A 20,838-nucleotide genomic window follows, 5' to 3' on the forward strand; every position below is an offset into this window, starting at 1 on the left:
GGTTATTTCCAGTGTGGACCTATTACGAATAAGTGACTATAAACATCCTTTATTTGGGGCACAGTAAGGTAGATCAACTATGTAGCCAACTCAAAAACAGATTTGCAGTTATTTTTGCATACTAATATATTTAAGCCAATATTTGAGTTTTAATGTTAATATGGAATACCTAATTTAATATATTAATTAAATGTACTTCTCAATTTTAATATTTAATATGAATTTAAGTTTTAATATTTAAGTTTCCTGAATACTTAACGTAGAATATGTAACCTAATTCTAAGACAAAGCAAAAGCATCTAACTCCCTTTGGAATTTTATTAAAAATGGAATTTTAGGGGTGCCTGGGTGGCTCAGTTGGTTGGGCGCCCAACTCTTGATTTCAGCTCCGGTCATGATCTCCCGGTCTGTGAGATCAAGCCCCGCATTGGGCGTAGCACAGAGCACAGAAGCCGCTTGGGGTTCTCTCTGGCCCTCCCCCGCTTGTGCGTGCACTCGCTCGCTCTCGCTCTCTCTCAAGATAAATAAAAGAGTTAAAAAAGCAATTTGATGAAAGTAGTGAAGAACACTGAAAAGACCTGTTGCAGCCGCCTACACACGATGGGGCTGCTGCGATCGGCACACCTGGTCCTGGGGCTGGCTCCTCCTGACGCCGCTTTACAGCTTGTCGCCAGCGCCTCTGGCAGTGTGGCCCCCGCGGTGCCGCGGTGGGCACTCCGGTTCTGGGTGCACGACCCGTGTGGCCGGTGAGGGCCCGCCGTGTCCTTCGGATCTTGTGACGGACCACTCTTTCCGCCGCAGATCCGGAGGCTGAAGCTGCAGCTGGAGGAAGAGCGGCAGAGGTGCTCCCGCAGCGAAAGCACGGCGGCCGACCTGGCGGGGCTGCACAACGGTTCGGACCTGCAGTTCATCGACATGCAGAGTAGGTCCCGGGGCCGGGCCGGCGCCACGGGCAGGGAGGCTGTGTTCTAGGCGGGGGTTTGCGAGCAGGCCGCCGGCCCGGGGATGGCGTCTCTCTAGAGGACCCATGTTACAAAGATCGCTCGGTCCTCGGCGAGTGATTTTTGTTAAATTTGGTTTGCTGGAGGGGATTTCTAAACTTCTCGTTTTAAATGACATGCTGCTTAGGTCAGAAGTACAAGTAATGATTTAGAAGTCGACCCATCACATTACCCACGTTACTGAAAAGCATTTCTTTCAGCAAATGTTTATTAAGCACATGCACAGAGCCCTCGGCAAGACGCAGATAGACCGAGGGAGGCGGAGCCAGGGCCCGCGTTCAGGGGCACGATCAGTGTTAGAAAAGACAGTGCAAATCAAAGCGACAGGGAAGAAGTCACAGTTGACTAAGGAGAGTCATGACGGAGGTTGCCGGGGACTTCAGTCAGCGGTGGGAGAGCGGGGCACCCGAGGTGTGGCAGCAGGAGGGAACCCGGGAGGCGGGAAGGTACAGGAAACCGGAGGCTTCTGGACGGGGGGCAGCGGGTCAAGGTTGGCAGGGCCACTGAGGCACCGACAGGGCTCCTTGCTCCACGTTCAGCCTACGCACATCGTGGGGCGAAGGGTACATTTTCTTCTCCCCGGTCCAAGGGAGGCTTGGATCGGTGCCGGAGCTTCTCGCAGGAGACTCGTTCTAGGGCCCGGGCCGCTGGAGCCGCTGTGGCTGCCCTGCGGGCATTCGTTTCTGTCTTGGAGACCGCATCGTCCTCTCCCGGGCTGCAGCGGGTGTCGGCGCCTCATGGGTCACACCTTCACTCCCTCCGGGAGAGGATTCATTCTCTTCTTCTGTTCTAGGAGATGCCAATAGACAAATTAGTGAATACAAATTTAAGCTTTCAAAAGCAGAACAGGATATAACCACGCTGGAACAAAATGTAAGTACCTTCTTGGTATGGTGGCGAGAGATTTAAAGTCCCTTTGCAGCATCTAAGTGGCCAACTCCAGGAGTACCTAGGTTTCTTTGGGTTGGCTGTCTCTGCAGTTGGATCTCTGTAGAAGCTCTGTAGTAAAGAAGACAGCCAGCAGAAGAGACCCCGAAGGGCACTTCAGCCTTCCGTTCGCTATTGAAAACGTAGAAAACAGTAGCTGTAATTCTGGTTTTTCCAGATATTTCAGGGGACTTCAGGAAGTCCCTTAGTTTGAAAATCCCTTATTCTACATTTCAAGAAGTCTAAAAGCTTTTCCACTTAGAGTGTCTGATCCTGCAGTGCTACTTTGGCACTTAATATGTCCATCGTAAACCTGACGTGGGAAATTGGCCCTATGTTGACTGTCCAGCTGTAATCCTCTCAGGAGACACTTCCTCATCTATAAATAGCCGCTGGGTTCCGAGAGGCCCTATGACTCACCGTGAGGGGACAACTTGGGATTTGTAATGACGCTGCGTTTCCATGGTGGCTGCAAGCAAAGGGCTCCCGGTGCCCGTCAGCAGAGGCCCGTGTTCTCTTGTTGACAGGTCAGCCGACTCGAGGGCCAGGTGCTGAGGTATAAGACCGCCGCCGAGAATGCGGAGAAGGTAGAAGACGAACTGAAGGCGGAGAAGAGGAAGCTACAGCGAGAGGTACCTGCTTTTGCGCGCTCACGTTCCTAAAACGTAAAGATCCTTCGTGGCGTAAGGAGTCGAATCCTGGGTCCAGTCCTAAGGGAACAGCGGTGCGTCTCTCCCTGTTCCGTGGTGGGTTTTGACCTGCACGGTGACTGCCGTTTACTTGTATGTTTTGGTCAGTTCGAGACTAAGGAAAAGGAGAGGTTTCCCTTTTGTTTCAGCACCGGTCTGTTCCTCCACCTGCCGTCTGTCTGTCCTTTCTGTGATCGACGCTCAGTGTCCCCGTTCAGCGCCGCCAGCGGGTCCCGTCTCGCAGACAGGGGCATTGAAGCGGCACCGGGTTTTGTGTGTGACCGTGTCAAGTGACTGGGCTCTCCCTGTCCGCAGTTACGAACGGCACTGGACAAGATCGAGGAGGTGGAGATGACCAACAGCCACCTGGCCAAGCGGCTGGAAAAGATGAAGGCCAACAGGACAGCACTTCTGGCCCAGCAGTAGGAGGCGCCCCTCCGCCCGGGAGCCGCGCCCGGGGTCCCGCCCAGAGGGACTTTCTGTCCATTGACACAAACCCCCTTCTGTACTGTTTGAGTCTTGTCAGTAAAATAGCCACCTTTGTATTTTATAATTTATGAGAGAATGAAACAGGTTTGAATCTTCATGAATGAACGCTTTGGATTTTGTTTGTAATTTGATTCTAGACTAAGAACTGGTCCGTGCTGTTTTTACTTTTTATTTCCATAATTGTAGAATCGAGTTTACTCACCATTTCCCCCAGCGGCCTCCGTGACGGGGCTCTCGTCACGGCGAGAGGACGGCGGTTCTGTGAGCGCCCCGTGAGATACTTGGCTGGAGACCTCGGGAAACACAAGTGCCTTCTCCACGGTGCAATTCAGACTTCAGTCCTCTCCAGCGGTCAAAGACACTTACCCTTCGTATCAGCATTTATATTTTAGTGAAGAAACAGGTTCACACGTGGGGAATGTATGTTTCACTCAAATTTCTATGTTTGGAGGAAGAAGCCTTTTTTTGTAAAATATTTAAATTTATATAAGAAAATGTTAGAAAAAGATACGGATACGGGGAGTGTATATAAAACTTGCTTTATTGCATGTGGCCGGGGAAGTCCAAAGCCTGACGCTAAGGTAAGAGTAGGGCCCTTTGTCGTCAACATCGCCTGTGCTGTATCTCGTGTAAAGTATCTCATCTGCTGCTGATTTGTGGAATGAAACCTCAGACGAGCCCGGCGGGGGGTGCGGGGGGGGGGGGAAGTCGGCCCAAGACCCTATTAAACACACCCTCTTGCTGACCACAGCTGGCTCCTGACACATTCATTTTGTTACGGGAGCCTTTCAACGCATCGGGGCAGCCACATGCCTCTTACGCTGCCCCTCTTCTCGTCTCCTGCTCATGGAAAATAATCTGGAATATACAGCTTTTTAAGAACTTCAGTCGCGTCTTTAAACGTACCCAGTTTAAGAGGCTTTTATCACGGAGCCACTTTGCAGGATCCGTGATTCTCTTCTGCCCTCAGAATCGAGGTGTTTGTGGAGATGGTGGTTGCATGTTCAGAACAAATACCACGAGAAGTCTAATGAGTCAGTCCAGGGCACGTAAGATAACAAAGTTAGACTTGGAATTAGATTCTGAAGCTAACTCGGATGTGAAGAAAATCTCTGCGAATTACCCTCTTCAGAGCAGTTAGCCTTTTGTTTTTAAAATATGGAACCGGTGTCGTGAGTCTGGGGGGATTTCCTACATACTTCTTTCGCAGCCGTAGTAGTGGGACCCGGGGTAGGAGGGGTGAGGTGACCCCTCCTCGCCCCGCCTGGGCTCCCGGAGGGCCGCTGCTGAGATGCCCTGTCAACTTTTTGGAAGTTCTACGTGGTAGAACCTGATCCTGCTTCTTTCGTGATACAACAGGTTTGTCTCTTCCAAAGGGAATGGTTCCCTGTTCTTTCCATGGAACGTTCTTTACGGAGTCTTGTCATCTGGATTTTACCTCAAAACTGTAGGCGTTCCTCCCGTGCACACTGCACATTTCTGTGAACCAGGCTAGTATTACAGGCATCTGACGGTAGTGGCACATACGGCTCGGGTTTGTATTTTTACGTAATCCTTCAGGTCAGAATAATGAGAGCTTAAGCTGGTAGTGTTCATATCCCTTAACAAAGGAGGCTGGTTTAAAATGTGCACCAGTTACAGATTCCGTAAGGACTTCTGTCTTCTCTCAAGGTTTTTTCATTACGAATAAACTAATTAGCTTAGGTTACTGAGGGTGCTAACAGATCCTCGATTCCCCTTTCTCCGTACTCAGTGTCACCAGAGCCTCTTCTAGTTCAGGACTCTAGTTCTGGGGCTTAAACGACTGAACCACCCTGGTGCCCCCAGGACCTGTTTTAAAAGGCACGTGAACCAACATAATTTGTATCACCCAGTATTAGAAATTTACCAGAATACACAAAGAATCAAACCAGAGCAAGAACTGTAAAATCTTCAGGGCATTTTTAGAATTACGAGATGCCCAGAGGGCTTTCAAACTACTTTTGGATTTTTTTTAACACAGCCAGGTATATTATAGGTGAAAATGGAGTAATTTTCAAGTGTAGATTTTCAAGATTTTCAATAAGAATTTCAAGTGTAATTCTTCTTTCAACATTTATTTTTGAGAGACAGAGCACGAGCAGGGGAGGGGCAGAGAGAGAGGGAGACACAGAATCGGAAGCAGGCTCCAGGCTCCAAGCTGTCAGTACAGAGCCCAATGCAGGGCTGGAATTCACGAACCGCGAAGATCATGACCTGAGCCAAAGTTGGAGGCTCAACCGACTGAGCCCCTCAAGTATTAATAAGGAATCGGGCGCCTAGGTGGCTCAGTCGGTTAAGCGTCCAACTTCGGCTCAGGTCGTGATCTCGTGGACCGTGAGCTCTAGCCCCGCGTCGGGCTCTGTGCTGGCAGCTCAGAGCCTGGAGCCTGTTTTGGATTCTAGGTCTTCCTCTCTCTGACCCTCCCCCATTCATGCTCTGTCTCTCTCTGTCTCAAAAATAAATAAACGTTAAAAAAAAAAAATAAGGAATCATGTTAGGGTGTGTCTGACAATTTATTTCTGGTCAGTCCACCAAGGGTGAAAGAATGCTACGGGTCAGAAGGCAGACGGGAGTCTTCAGCCATAAGACCTACCCTCATCAGGACACGGTGCAGGAACCGCACAGCCCCGAGTCCAAGAGTGACGGTGCTTAACATCTCTCGAAGACTTTGTATAGATCGGGCAGGTTGGCAAGCTGTAGGATATTTCCATCTTCCGTGAAACGTTTAGGAGGCAGAAGGTGTGAGCGGAAGGCTTTATAGACGACGTGTTCCACAGTCCACTTCCAGGGGTTTGCTGAGGAGCCGGGCGCGTCACTCTGGAAGAGACACGTTAGATGTCACAGACCTCCCGTTCACCCTGCTCACATCCCGGCGGGCATGGTTTCCTGGCTGACGTGTACCGGGCCCGGGAAGTCTTGCTGGTTACAACGGGCTTTCTAGCCAGTGCTGGTGACACATCCTCTTTGGCCAGCCTCTCAGGGAGCCTACAGGCCTGAACGTGAGAGGAGCCATGGGAAAGAGACTTGCTCGCATGGAAACTTTGTTTCCATTTGGGAGGAAGTTTACTATAGCGGGCTCTAACATAATGTCTGATCCTGGCGATGACGTCTGGATGGCAGCAGTAAGCAGGGCATTCACCCAGGCCCTTGTGTGTCCAGCCGAGCCCATCCGTAAGAAGGGCCAGGGACGCCGCCCCGGTACAGCCCTGCTTTCCCGGCAGAGCACCGGTCGGATGCAGAAGGCTGCCAGAGCCGGGCGAGCGCGGGGAGGCTGACGTGGGACCGGAAGGCGGAGGCGACACACGACTGGCTAACGATGGAGACAGCCTCCCATGTCTCCTCGGGATGGCCTGTGTCCTTCCATTTGACGGCGACATCGTTCCAGACCAGCAGAAGGAAGCAAAACTCACGAATAAAAGCTGATCGCCGTGTCCAACCCTCCTGTGCAGTGAAATCCTAGGAACTCGGGGACGGCCAGTTTCATCTCCTAAAGGTGATATGAGGGCCCGTGCCCGTCCCGGGTGCTGATGGGCATTATTACCACAGTACCTGCTGGCCTGAGAGGGTCGACTCCTCACATACATACTGCTTCCGAATGGAGTAAAACATAGCACACTCTTTGCTGAGGCTTTCAAAACATTCCTTTTCTTCATCCCAGTTCACCTGGTCCAAAGAGAATTCGACACCTCAACGTATGTACTGGCTTTAATAAACACCTTTCATTTCCAAGTGGAGACTGCACACCACTTAAAGCTTTTCAAGTGTTACTTCTTAGGTATTAAATCTACAGCATAACTGCCGAGTACTGCCCGGGGAGGCGGGGGAAGGGGGCCTCGGGCTGTTCTACCCTCTTCATCATCCTTCCAGACGAAGGTGTGGCCCTGTGCCCTCTCCCTCCAGCCCACACACCTGGGGTCGGCTTGGTCACTTGCCTCGGTGGCTAGTCGAAGAATGAAGAGAGGCAGGCCCTCCAAAGGGGGCACGTAGTTGTCGATCAGCAGGGGTAATCCAATCAGGTTCCCTTCCTGCTCGTTTTCGGAAGAGAGGCCAAGACAAGGGGACAAGAAATAACACGGTTACAGTTAATCAAGTTCAGTTTCCCGCTGCTTCCTCCGGGTCCTGTCCTCCTCCCTGCACTCTGGGTGGCCAGGTGCCCTGGGGGCAGGAGAGCAAAGCACTTAAAGCGAGCTTTCTGTATTGACATGAGGCAGAACAACTATTTCTTTCTATATGCTCACCAACTAAAGAACACTTGGAGATGGAAAGCCCCAAAGGTTAAATGGATAAGATGAAGAAACAAGGAAGGCAAGTGGCTTGGCATAATCTGTGGCCTGCGGGGACCGTGGGATTCAGCTCTCCCTCACGTGAGTCCTTCACTCTGGGAACAGAAATGGCCATGAAAGAGTAAGAAAACGGTTGTGTAACCCAGAAATGCAAGCTGGGAGTGAAGGTGTGAACATATATGCTCCATGCTGGGGTGGGCAGCCTTTTCATCCTGATCTTGGACCAACTGCAGAACTGGACTCTTACGTGAAGAATACACACCTCATCGATCTCCAAGGAGAAATAGTCCGCAAGCATCTCAGCCTTCTTCTTCAGAAACTCAACAATGTACTCAGCAAGTCCTTCTTTGGGGCCATCCTCCTCTGTCCAGCCACTCTCGGGACTGTCTAAGGCGAGCATGGCCAGGTCAAAGAGCGGCGCTGGCTCCTAGAAGGGAGAAGCGTTAACCGTGCGTCCCGGTGGCGCCTGAATTCCCTCCCGTGAGACCGCCACGGGTGTACGTGCCTCGGAGGTGCCGTGGATTTGCTTCCAGACCACGATAAAGGGAGTAAAATGAATTTTTTGGTTTCCCAGTGCATATAAAAGTTCCATTTACACGTCTGTTACACGTGAAACAGCACTGTGTCTTAAAAAAACAACGTACACACCTTAGCTAAATTTATTGCTAAAAAATGCTAACCATCATCTGAGTTTCCACTGAGTTATAATCACTGATCACAGTTTGTATTGTGCACACATAGGATAATAACAAAAAAGTCTGAAATGCTGTGAGAATCACCAAACTGACAGAGACACGGAGCGAGCACATGCTGCTGGGAAGACGGTGCCACCAGACTTGCTCTGCACAGTTGCCACAGACCTCCCCTTGGTAAAGATGCAGTGTTCGTGAAGCACAGCGAGGTGCAGAACGAAGACGAGGTGTGGCTGTGCGCACAACCACAAAACCATGATCGTGGCGACGGGAGAAACCCCAAATCTAACACTCATTCTCCATCTCCCACAGAGAAAACACCCGGAAATCCACAAGGAAACCTTGCTCCTCCTCACTGATGGCCACTTCAACAGAGAGGTGACAGCCGGCTGAACAGGGCAGGGTGAGGCCCTGTGGAGGCACCTGCCTTCTGTGTAGGTCTAAGAACTCCACTTGCTTTCATAGTTCTACTGCCTCACTGATAACTAAAGCGACGGGGGAGGGTGAATAAGTTGGATGACATTCCAGGTAAATCATCGGATTAGGAAGACTGAAATACATGGTTAAAAATAAGATGCCTAAATTGTCTTTCATTTCTCCCCTTCTGTCATTACCGTGGCCATACATCTTACTTTTACGCATGTTAGGAACCTACACAACATCGTTAGTAATTTTCATAATGGAGGAGTCGATGAAAGGACCTGACGATTCTAAACGTTTACACACTCAGTAACAGCTTTAAAGTCTACAAAGGACCAAACTAATGGAAATGGAAAGAGAAAAGGACAAGTTCACAATGATAGAGGTTTCAATACCACCCTTTTTAAAAAATAAACTGGAACAAGTAGACAGAAAATCGGGATCCATAAGATCTGATCATCACTGTCAACCTGCTATGCTTGCCATTCCTAGAACACTCTACTCAACCAGACCAAAATGCAAATTCCTTTCAAGTGTGCACGGATCAGCACAGACCAGACTCTGGGCCGTAAGACAAGTCTCAGTAATGTAAAAGGATTCAAGTATGTTCTCTGACCAAAATGGAATTAAATTAGAAATCAATAACAGATATCAAGTCACTGGAAAATCTCCAAGTCACTGGAAACAACATATTTCTAAATAACCTGTGGGTCAAAGAAGAAACCAAAAGGGAAATAAAATATTTTGAACAGGATGAAAACAAAAATGACTTGTCAAAAGTTGTGGGAGGCAGCTAAAGCAGCACCTAGAGGAAATTTATTGGCACTTGAACACCTACATTAGAAAAGAAGAAAGATGTCAAATCAGTGACCTCAGCTTCCACCTTGGGAAATTTGAAACAGAAGAGCAAATTAAACCCAAAATAAGCAGAAAGGAAATAATAAGGATCAGAGTACATACCAGTGAAATAGAAAACTGGGAAACAACAGAGAAAACTCAATGAAACCAAAAGTCAGTTCTTTGAGATCAATACAATTGATAAACTTCTAGCCACACTGATTAGGTTAAAACGAGAGGACATACATTCCCAGTATTAGGAATGAGAGAGGATCTGCACATTAAAAGAATTACAAAAGGGGTGCCTGGGTGGCTCGGTCGGGTAAGCGTCCGACTTCGGCTCAGGTCATGATCTCACGGCCTGTGAGTTCAAGCCCCGCGTTGGGCTCCGTGCTGACAGCTCAGAGCTTGGATCCCACTTCGGATTCTATGTCTCCCTCTCTCTCTGTTCCTCCCCCACTCGTACTCTGTCTCGCTGTCTCTCTCTCAAAAATAAATAAAGAATAAAAAAAAAATTTTTTTTTTAAAAGGAATTAGAAAAAATACTATGAACAACTTCATACCACTAAGTTTGAAAACTTCAATGAACAAATTCCTTGAAAGAAACAAAAACCAAAGCTCAGTCAAGAAGCAAAAGACAACCTGAATAGTTATCTATGAAAGAAATTGCATTTGTAGCTAAAAACCTTCCCATGAGGAAATCTCTAGGCCCAGGTGGCCTCATTGAATTTTACTAGACATTTAAGGAATAAACACCAATTCTACACAGAGGGGATGCCCCCCCACCATTCATTCTATGAAACCAGTATTATGCTGATACCAAAACCAGACAAAGACTACAACAAAAATAAAAACCAGTACCATTCATGAATATATATGTAACAATTGTAAACAAAATTCTAGAAAATCTATTTCATAAACCATACAGAGAAAAGACAGATACCATATGTTTTCACTCTTATGTGGATCCTGAGAAACTTAATGGAAACTCATGGGGGAGGGGGAGGGAAAAAAAGAAAAAGAGATTAGAGTGGGAGAGAGCCAAAGCATAAGAGACTTAAAAACTGAGAACAAACTGAGGATTGATGGGGGGTGGGAGGGAGGGGAGGGTGGGTGATGGGTACTGAAGAGGGCATTTTTTTGGGATGAGCACTGGGTGTTGTATGGAAACCAATTTGACAATAAGTTTCATAAAAAAAAATTAAAAAAAAATAAAAAAATAAATCTATTTCAATAACATATAAAAAGAATAATACATCATGTACAGGCAGCGTTCATTCCAGGATTTCAAGGTTGGTTTTTAACATGAAAACCAATGTAATTCGTTATGTTAACAAATTAAAAAAGAACACCATGCAATCATCTTAACAGGTGCAGAAAAAACATTTGAAAAAACTCAATATCCATTCCTGAATAAAAACTCTAAGCAAGCAAGAACAGAAGGGAACTTCCTCAACCTCACAAGGGACATCTCATCTCTACATACAGCAGAAAGCATACTTGATTCTGAAAGCTGAATGTGTCTGCCCCTAAGATCAGGAACAAGAGAAGGATTTCCATGCTCACCACTTGTATCCAACATTGTACTAAGGGTCTAGCTAGTGCAGTCAGGGAAGAAAAAGAAAAGCCATCCAGACTGGACAGGAAAAATAAAAGTGCCTTTATTCATACAGAGGCCATGTAGTAACTGATGGAATCTGTAAGAAAGCTACTAGGACTCCTAAGTGAGTTTGTCAAGACTGCAAAGTACAAGATCAACACACGAAAACACCTGTGTTTCTATGTACTAGCAACAAACAATTGGAAGATTTTTAACATGCCATCTATAATTGTGTCGAAGCGTGTGAGATGCTAAGGGATAAATCTAACAAAAGACTTTCTCCCCAAATTGATCTGTAAGTTAAAGATACTCCCAAGAAAAATCCCAGAAGGCTTTTTTTGTAGTTTGTCACCCCTAAAAAGAAGACATAAACCTACATAGATAAGTAGTAGTATTTTAACTCTAAATTAAAATTAAGCAATGAAAAAGTCTTGCAAGAAATGACCTGATATTGTCAGCTGGGGCTGGTTGTACTTGGGTCATGGGCCTTAGAGGATGTTTATTTCTATTTTTATCTCTTTACAAGTTTTCCTAAGTAGATATGTATTAACTTATATAACAATAAACACGTGTTTAAGCTTGGCTACCAAATGATTGTTCTGCTTTGTATAAAACTGTTATAACTAAAGACACTTCCATCTACAAATCATACAATATAGACACTGTCCTAAGCATAGTTAGAAAAATCTAACATCCTGCAAATCAGATATTAGGGTAGAGCTATTATTTTCAGAAATGGCCAGCTGTTGGAACTTTCAGAAGTGAGAAGCAGGAAATAAACTTACCGACAGCCTCAGAACACCAAAATTGGCAAAATCATAAATGAGTATCTGGTAGAACAGTTCTTCACTGAAAATAAAAATGAAGTGACTTTAAGGAAAGGCTGAATCCATGCTTGAGAGCCAAGCAGCCAGAACAAAGGGGAGAAATAACCCCTGAAACACGGATGGGTCAAAGGGACGCTTCCGCCTTGCTGTGGAGCCTTCTCGGCAGTCTACGGAGACCTCCTCCCCCTCCACAACGCCGGGCCCCCTGCGTGCTCCAGCCACGGCTTTAGCTCTCTGGCCTCCACATGCAGCTTAGAGCACTAAGACTAAGTCACCCATGCTCTGTCCCCACCCCCTGGTGCTGCAAAAGGCGCTTGAATGCCCTGTAGGTGAAATTTAAGGGATTTTTGTTTGCTTACCTTTTCCCCACTTACAAAGAATCCTATAAACCACTTTTTTTTTTTTTTTTTTTTTAACAATTCACCATTAAAAATGGTGTGGAGTGAATAGGGAGGGTAGGAGACTTGCTAAATAATCACCAGTGGACACAAGGCAGAATTAGACCACCCTGGTGTATGGTGTAGGATGATGCGCTGGCTGGCAACATTCCAGAAGCAGTGGAAAAGTACACAAGACACTGAACCCCTTACACAACACAGCACTGAAATAAATGGCACTTTATAGTTCTTAAGCAATCCGAACCACACAGGGCTGTTTAAAGACTTCTTTTCATTATCAGTCAAAGTAGACAAAGCACCCGGTACACTCGCATTCTGGTGGGGAAACCGAGGCACCCAGTAAGTACCTGACTTGTCCCAGGTCAGAGTTAATAAGGTGGAAGAGGAAGGAGCTGAACCCAGACGCTGCACGCTGAACCTGGTTCTCAGTCGGGGAAACCATTCACATTCATCACTAGCTGAAATTCTAGGACTGGCCTGGATTTCTGTCTGTGAAGTGAAAGACCCTGACCACAACTGTGATTTGGATGGAGCCTCGGAAATGCACTCACACATGCTGGAAAAGCAGGAAGAAGGGCAGGCGAATTCCTAACACATTAGTAAAAGACCGCTCACCGGACAAGCCAAAGGATCCTCAAAGCAAAGACCATGGACCTTGGACAGAGCTGCACCAAAAGGGCGTAGGAGGAGTGAGTTCTTAGCCAAAGAGGTGCACGAGCCAACAGTGGGCTGCACGAGGGCAGTTTCTAGGCGAGGGAGATCAAATTGGTCTTCACCTGTGTGCCGCCCCCAAGCAACGTCCAGTGGCCGCCCCGCTCACAGGCTCCAGAGGCTGAGGCAACCGCGGGGCTCAGTGGGCAGGGGCCCCACGGGGACAAGCGAGGTCTCGTAGATGTAGGGCGGCAGCACCCTCCCCTCTGTGCCGCCTACTCGAGGAGATACTCAATACAGCTTCTAGACTCACTAGGAGCTCACCCACCAAGCTCTGTGGAAACAATCAACAGAAATGTCGCCGGCTACGTGCAGAGCAAATGGCACTGCTGTGATCACCTTTCTGTGCTCGTCAGCCCCACAGGCGGGTGTGGTGGCGAGGGTAAGCCTTGGCTGCGCTCGCGGAGGAGGAAAGGGGGCCTCAGGTCTTCTTCCTCTTGCGTCCCACAGTACCCCGCTGCACACGGCAGATGCTAGAATTCACCAGCACCAAGCCCTAAACACCTGGTTCACCGGGGCCAACATTTACTGAGCTCCAAGAAGCTTCCAAACATTAGGCTTCTCCTGTCATTTCCTATCCTCACAAAACCCTGCAAGTTAAGTAGTGATTTCCAAATTTGCAGATGGGAAACCTGAGACACAGTTTAGGAAAGTACCTTGTCCCCGGTCACATAAATGGTAAATGGCTGAGCCTGGATTTGAAACCATTATCCGCCTGGACCTTTCCAAACACCTCATGCCTTTTGTGCCTGTGCCTGCAAGACCTTCCTTGTAGCGGCCCTGCTTTCCTCACACACTCACTCATTTACCTAAGTTTGGTGGTGTTGAGAAGGTATAGCTTGGTCTGATGCTGTGCCAAGGCCCACTGAGGATTCACGCAGCCCACGAAGGAGTGGTTGTGCAGCATCTCTCGGAGAGCTGGAAGACAAAAAGCAGGTCACGTAATGACATCTGACCCTCTGCAGCCCATCTGACTCTCTGAAACCCAACACACCAAGTACCAGGACTAGAGACAACAACGCAACAAAAAGCTGCCCAAGGACAAATGAATACTCGAAGATCACAACCTAAGGCAAAGCAAGGAGCCAGAGAAGTACTGTGAGGCGTGAAGCCAGGTTCACCCAAAGGCACCAGAGGAAGCTCAGGCATCATGAATGCTAGACTTTGCAGGCTCTGACGGGGAGAAAAGGAAAAATAAAAATCTAGGACTGGTTTGAAATGGGGAGGCTCACAGGAGACCTCTTCCCTGGCACGTGAAGCTGCACCTTCCAGCCAAAGAGAAGAAATACTGTGTCCCGTGCCCTCCAAGGGCAGTGGGCAAAACTCTACCCACCTCAAGTCTGGGTGTTGGGAGCAAAGAAAAACATTACAGCCCTGAGAATCTATAACCCCGATGAGCGCGTCGTCTAAAACCTTGTATGGAGATTACAGCTTGACGTGATTCGGGGCTGACTGTTCCTCCAGGTCCCTGATAGAATCAAATGCAAACTCTCTGTTTCAATCCAGGCTTCAAATAATCCCCCACAGATAAAATACCAGGAACTAGCAGTCAAAAAATTACAAAACACACAAAGAATGCACCAGGAATTAGAATCCAGAAGAAACTGCATGACCTCTGCAAAGGCTCAGAGACTGGAAATACCAGCAGAAAAGAGAAAATATGTATGTTCAGTATGCTTAAGAGGGATTAAAATAATGAATAAGTAGCAGGAGGCTATCAGAAATGATCAAGATTTCCAAAAGAACTCAAATTTCTAAAAATGAAAAATATAATAATTGAAATTAAAAATCAAGACGGACTTCACAACAGATTAGACAAAGCTGGCAAGGTAATTAACTGGAATGTAGGTCTAAATAAATTATCCAGAATGCAGCATAGAGAGACAAAGAGATGAAAACTATGGGGAACAGCTTATGCAACATGGAGGATAATAAATATGTAACTCGAGTTCCGGAAGGGGCAGAGGGCACGGGGAGAGACAATATTTGCTGACTTTGAAGACAAAGATATCAGAGACTATCTCAGAAGTGACATAAGACACCAAGCCTCAGCTCCAGGAGGCCCAACAAAACCCACATTTGGTGCATAGAGATACTGCAGGACACTAAAGAAGAGACCTTAAGGGGCATGTGGGTGGCTCAGTCGGTTAAATGTCTGACTCTTGATCTTGGCTCAGGTCATGATCTCATGGTTCCTGAGTTCAAACCCCAAGTCAGGCTCTGTGCTGCCAGTGTGGAATTGCTTGGGATTCTCCCTCCCCCTCTCTCTCTGCCCCTCCTCTGCTTGTGCCCTCTCTCTCTCAAAACATTAAAGAAAAAAAAAAAAAGAGTGCTTAAAAGCACTCAGAGACAAAAGAGAGACTACCCACAAAGTAATAAAATATAACACCGATAGCTGGATTTGCAGCAACAGTGGAAGCTGAAAAATGATAGAACACCTTCAATGCATTAAGAAAAGGTAATTTCTTTGCCAACTGGCAATTTCAATTGCCAATCTGGAATTTTAAAACCAGCAAAAACACTTTTCAAAATGCGGATGAACTGGACCGAAACAAACTCAGTTTGCCACCCAAGACCTCACCAAAGGATGTGCTTCAGGTAGACCATGAAAGATCTCAGGGAAAGAATTATGAGCAAATATTTGCTAAATCCAAACAAGCAATAACATATTATGGAACAATATGATATCCACATGAAAACCATGAATCTAACACTGTCCACCAAAGACAAATTCCAGGAGGACTAGGGATTTACACAAAGCATTTGACGAGGCAATGTAAGAGTGTATCTTTAATTATCCCACAGTTGGCAAGGATCTTCTAAATAAGATTTAAAAAGCCAGTCTGTAAAGAACGATTCATAAAATCTGCCTATGTTAAATCTAAAAATTTCTGTTCATGAAATAAGTGTTTGTTTAAGAAAAGATGGAGGATGGGGCGCCTGGGTGGCTCAGTCGGTTAAGCGTCCGACTTCAGCTCAGGTCACGATCTCACAGTCCGTGAGTTCGAGCCCCGCGTCGGGCTCTGGGCTGATGGCCTGGAGCCTGCTTCTGATTCTGTGTCTCCCTCTCTCTCTGCCCCTCCCCTGTTCATGCTCTGTCTCTCTCGGTCTCAAAAATAAATAAAAACGTTAAAAAAAAAAATTTTTTTAAGAAAAGATGGAGGAGTCCTAAACTGGGAGAAGATGTTTTCATGTAATGGATTACCATCTGGAATATATGAAGAACTCCTCAAATCGGTTCGAAAAGGCCAAAACCCAACAGAAAAATGGGCAAAAAACTTGAACAGGCACTTAAGGGGAAACATACTTAAATTTATTAGTACTCACAGAGATGCAAATATAAAACTACCATTAGCTACCATTTCACAAACACTAAACCGGTAAAAAGTCTGACAGGATCAAACGCTGGAGAGAAAGCAGAACAAATCCAACTTCTGTACATCGTTGGTGGGACCAACAATGTGCACATTTATCCGACCCTTCTGAAAAACAATTTATCATCTTATGACCCAGGAGTAGCTCTCCTACATATACACCCACAGTCAAGCTTCCAAACCTGCGTGCCAAGCTCTTGAATCTCCCGTGTCCAAGAGTGGGGTGGAGTATGAGGAAGCAGGGATGAGGCACGTGAGTCTCTAAATGTCCCTCGACAGCAGAGTGAATGAACAAATGTGCAGTAATAGTCGCTAAGTGGAAACTATTACATAAAAAAAGTAAACCAGAGCTATATGGAATAAAATGGACGAATCCTAGGAACATAAGCATAGATACATACATACATAGGTAGCAAAAAAAACACAGTATGATTCCATTTATGTAAAATTTAAAACTTGCAGGCTAAACAAATTTCTTAGGGCTACAAATAGGGGTGGTAAAAATAGATTATAAAGAAAAGAAATAACAATCACAAAATTTAGGAAAGTGGTTACCTTTAAGGGAAGGGGAAGGGGGTGGATTAGGGAAGAAGCACCTAAGAGATTCAAAGGTGATCAGCAATACTCTCTCTTCAGCAGATGTTCACATGTTTTCCTCTATAGGTCCTATGTAAATATTTTATAAATTTGATTTTGTATTTACCAGTGTGTGTGTGTGTGTGTGTGTGTGTGTGTGCGCGCGCGCGCGCGCGTGCGTTTTAAATGGAAGAGCAAAAAATACCACCACCCTGAGGGGAATGGGGGAAAGCGGTTTGGAAACCACAGAAAAGGGTCTGGGGACAGCAATAAGCCTGTACATCATGTTTTCACTATACAGCACTTTTCTGTTTAAGCTTGGGCACCACAAGTGAATTCTCATATTGTTACATAAATTCTGTAATACTCTCTGCCCCCCCAACCCCCAGTAAGAAGAGGCTTTTTTTCCCCTTCATTTTTAGAATGAAGCGTTCCCCTCTGTTACCACTGGAAACTCAATGTCTCTACGGGATGTTCTGCGTAGGCGGGAAATGATTATTTTAAAAGCTGGAGAACGTCAAATAATCTTGAATAACGAGGCACTGGAGGAAAGAAAAGCAGTGTAATCCACTAAAAAAAGGGTCAGAGATTTTTCCACACAGATTTCTCATGGAACCCTCTGGCGCATCCCGGCTACCGAGGCGCGGCCCTGCACCCTGGGCGGGGAAGGCAGGAGGGGTCTGCTGGCGTCTGCCGTGGGGCCCCCACAGGTGCTCCTTCATGCAGATGGGACTCTTCTTCCCTGGGCTTCCTGAGGCTGCTCGGCCCTCTTCACCACCTCTTAGCTGGACCTCGAGCACCTCGATTTCACGCTTCCTCTAAATATCTCCACAGCCTTATTAGTCCGCGGGCATTTCCCTGCCATTCTGCCGGCAGCAAAACGGGACAGATCCCTCTGCGCTTCAAGGCCAAACCACACATCTGAGTGCTCGATGGAGGCTCTGGGTCTCAGTGTGTTTTTCCGAGAAGCAGCAAGTAAAGCCAAACCCGATGGAAGCGCGAGCAGTCCTCTACTTCTGAGCGGCCATCTGCAGAGTAGAAGCTCGGCGCCCTGCAGGCCTGCCTTCCAGAAGCCAACGGGTGCCCAGCCTGTGGCTGCTGTCGGAGATGGCCCGGAAGCTCTCCCGGGCTGGTCTCTCCCCGGGGCTCGGCTGACGTGGCCTTCTATCTGTGACAGAGTATCTTTTGCCTTACCTTAGGTGGTAGCCGGTTACTTACTAAACACTCCCCACAACACCCTGGTGTCCTGTAGGGCAGGGGTCAAGGCCCATTCACCTCACTTTCTGCCTCAGGGCTTGGCATCGAGCATCTGTGCGGAGAAGATACTTGACAAATGTCTGCCAAGCTGATTTCCTGTACCAAAAGAAACTATCATCTGGGGACAGGCCATGTAAAAGTATGAACATTTAGACAGACCCAGGACTGTTCGCCAAAGATCAAGAAAGTGAAACCGTGGATAAAAAGTAAAGCACATTTTTACATTCAAATGATAGCAAAAGACATTACGACATTCCTTATCCTCATAAATTAACAGATCAAAATTACGGGACTAGCAGTAGGTTTAGTCATCACTAATCCGAGATGAGCCTAATTCCATGCAGCATCCAGTTAACTGGAAACTGGGCCAAAATTTAACCTCATTTCTCGACTCAAAGTGTGCCCACCAGGAGTGGGGAAATCCAGCAGACTCAAGAGAGCTGTCCGAGTGTTCAACTCTGACATCCTTCACAATAAAGATTCACCTCCCGGGCTACTCCCCTCAGTCCTGAGTCCACCCACCAGGCACTCTGTGGACACCAACAGGGAGGCGGGGAGTGCGAGAGACGCGATCCCTGCACAGACAACACGATCGCGTATTGCAGATTATTCATAGATCGAATAACCACACAAATAAGCACAACTAAGGATGTCGCTACAAGGAGGGTATCCCGTACTTCTTTCCTGGGTTAGGGGCACAGCCAGCCTCTGCGGGGGAGCAGTCAGGCTGTTGGTGTGCTGAGGCCGGTGGCCCACCTCACCACATCCGAGCTTCAGGGAAATCCCGGTACAGCATTCACCTCAAAGACCAGCAGGTTCCCGCACCTGGGGCTGTGGGGGTGTAAACCACACGCCAGCGGGCAGGACCCAAGGCAGAGGTCCTTCCCCTTGGACGCGGGCTGGCGCTGACGAGGCCCACACACGGTATCCTGGGTGTTCACCACTAGGGCCCGGGAAGGCTGTTGCAGAGCATGAAAACGATGCCCCAAAAAGGTGAACAAATTTCCGAGGGGCTCCAGCAGCACGCTTCCGGCTCCCTGCACTCCCACACCACGGGCACGACTCCTCCTGTAAGCCCCTCCCCGGCGCATCTGAAAAACCAGCCTCAGGTGCGGGGATCGGATCACAAGGTGCACCTGCCCACACAGGCAGGTGATTGTTGAGCATCTGAATTCCGGGCCGGCCACCTCGTGCGCAGGCCGCAGGCCGTGCCAGTCACGACCCGCCCTCACCACGGCGTGTCCCTGGGCCTGTTTCTGACTGCCTCGATGTTCCAACTCATCTGTCCTCTCCATCTCCCATTCCACGTCCCCATCTTCAAAACACCTAACAGCAGCTGCTCTCACAGGGCGATTCTAGTTCAACGACATAACGCGTACAAAGACACAATTCGGGAACATCTAGATTCATCAACTGAGCCTCAGCGACGGACGCTACACCTGATCCAACGTGATGTAGGTTAGCTTGACGCTGCACCAAAAATAGTTTGCAACCAGTCAGAAGTTTCTTGAAACCTGAACTTTAAGTAGCTTGCTTTGCACGAGGGAGACAAACCCTCAAGGAAGACTCAGTCAATTCCAAGTCTGAGGGAGGCTGTCAATGAAACTACTGTGAGCAAGCCTGCTAAATAAATCAAGCTAACAGCCCACCGCTCTTACATTATTTTAAACGGTTGTGAAAGTCCCCAGCTTGAAAGCCAGTAAACGGAAGGGCAACCAGAACAAATCTTCACGGAAACAAAAGCCAGAAGCCAACTGGCAACTACTCCTGCAACTGGCAGGACCTCAGTCACAGGAAGCGTTTACTCTTGCCATGTGTGGAGACACCTATGTCTTTGCCCACGTGCGGACGAAGGGCCAGAGTGCAAAGAAAAGAGAGAACACGGCAAGGCAAATGGAGGCCTTCCTGAATTTATTCACACAGGGGATGAGTGTGACAGAGAAAAATGGAAGGGGCCGCTGAGTCATGGCAGCCGCTTTACAAGATTGAGGATCAGTGTGGAAAGTGCTAAATTCACCTCGGCCACTCAGGACGTTATGAGTTAATCCAGGTGTCCTATTTTAAGACACAGTGTTGAAATGTGACTGCTCTAATCAAGAAATGAGTTGCACGTGAAAAATGGAAAGGCCATGGCTGAACCGTGTGGCCTGCAGTGCGGACCTGCCGTCTGGAGCCTGGAGCCGGGTCGTCTACACTTGAAGCACAACTGACTCATTAGGTGGTGACAGCTCTTTGGTGGGGCCACCGTTATACTCCTCAATCCCTCCCTGGTCAGTTCACGCCCAGGAGGGCACTAGCCCCCTTTAATTCCTAAACCATGTTAGTTTTGAAGTCACAGGGACCAAAATGGAGCTTCTATACTCAAGGATTATGAAAAGCTATTTCTCAGGAAGATGATGTTGACTTACGTCTTCATCTTCAGGATATAAAAGTATCTACTGACTCTTTACTGTGTAACAAGTCTTTTACTTACGTTTTATCTCTAATCAACACAATCATCTTCCAGGGTAAAACTGATCTCATTTTACAGATGAGGAAAACCTGAGGCACAGCAAGGTTAAGTCACAACTTTAAGGTCACACAACAGAAGCGGTAGGGCCAGGATATCCACTCAGAGCCCTGCAAAGCCTGTGTGCTTCGGCAAGAGCACGTCCCAGCGAGGCTTAAGATTAAAGAATCTTGCTTTAATAAGGCTAAGAAACAAACTGAAGATAGTTTAAATGACTGCCTTACTCT

At 47.4% G+C, this 20,838-nt stretch overlaps 2 protein-coding genes across 27 annotated transcripts in view; one reads left to right on the top strand and one right to left on the bottom strand.

Annotated features, from left to right (window-relative positions):
• The window catches only part of LRRFIP2 (LRR binding FLII interacting protein 2), a 107,090-nt gene extending 103,236 nt beyond the window's left edge, over positions 1–3,854 (top strand). For all 23 annotated transcript variants that reach the window (XM_060638212.3, XM_060638210.3, XM_060638220.3 and 20 more), the window contains 4 exons: positions 802–922; positions 1,795–1,874; positions 2,456–2,560; positions 2,933–3,854. In XM_060638212.3, coding sequence (XP_060494195.2) covers positions 802–922; positions 1,795–1,874; positions 2,456–2,560; positions 2,933–3,043 — 417 coding nt within the window. In that variant the 3' untranslated portion in view covers positions 3,044–3,854. The remainder of the gene's footprint in view (positions 1–801; positions 923–1,794; positions 1,875–2,455; positions 2,561–2,932) is intronic.
• Positions 3,855–5,621: 1,767 nt separating this feature from the next.
• The window catches only part of MLH1 (mutL homolog 1), a 42,068-nt gene continuing 26,851 nt past the window's right edge, over positions 5,622–20,838 (bottom strand). For all 4 annotated transcript variants that reach the window (XM_060638209.3, XM_060638207.3, XM_060638206.3 and 1 more), the window contains 6 exons: positions 13,705–13,813; positions 11,745–11,808; positions 7,673–7,837; positions 7,060–7,152; positions 6,677–6,790; positions 5,622–5,944 (listed from right to left, as the gene is read on the bottom strand). In XM_060638209.3, the coding sequence (XP_060494192.3) occupies positions 5,777–5,944; positions 6,677–6,790; positions 7,060–7,152; positions 7,673–7,837; positions 11,745–11,808; positions 13,705–13,813 (713 nt within the window). In that variant the 3' untranslated portion in view covers positions 5,622–5,776. The remainder of the gene's footprint in view (positions 5,945–6,676; positions 6,791–7,059; positions 7,153–7,672; positions 7,838–11,744; positions 11,809–13,704; positions 13,814–20,838) is intronic.

Source organism: Panthera onca, chromosome C2 (genome assembly GCF_046562875.1).
Source record: "Panthera onca isolate mPanOnc1 chromosome C2, mPanOnc1 haplotype 2, whole genome shotgun sequence".
NCBI classification, from domain to species: Eukaryota; Metazoa; Chordata; class Mammalia; order Carnivora; family Felidae; genus Panthera; species Panthera onca.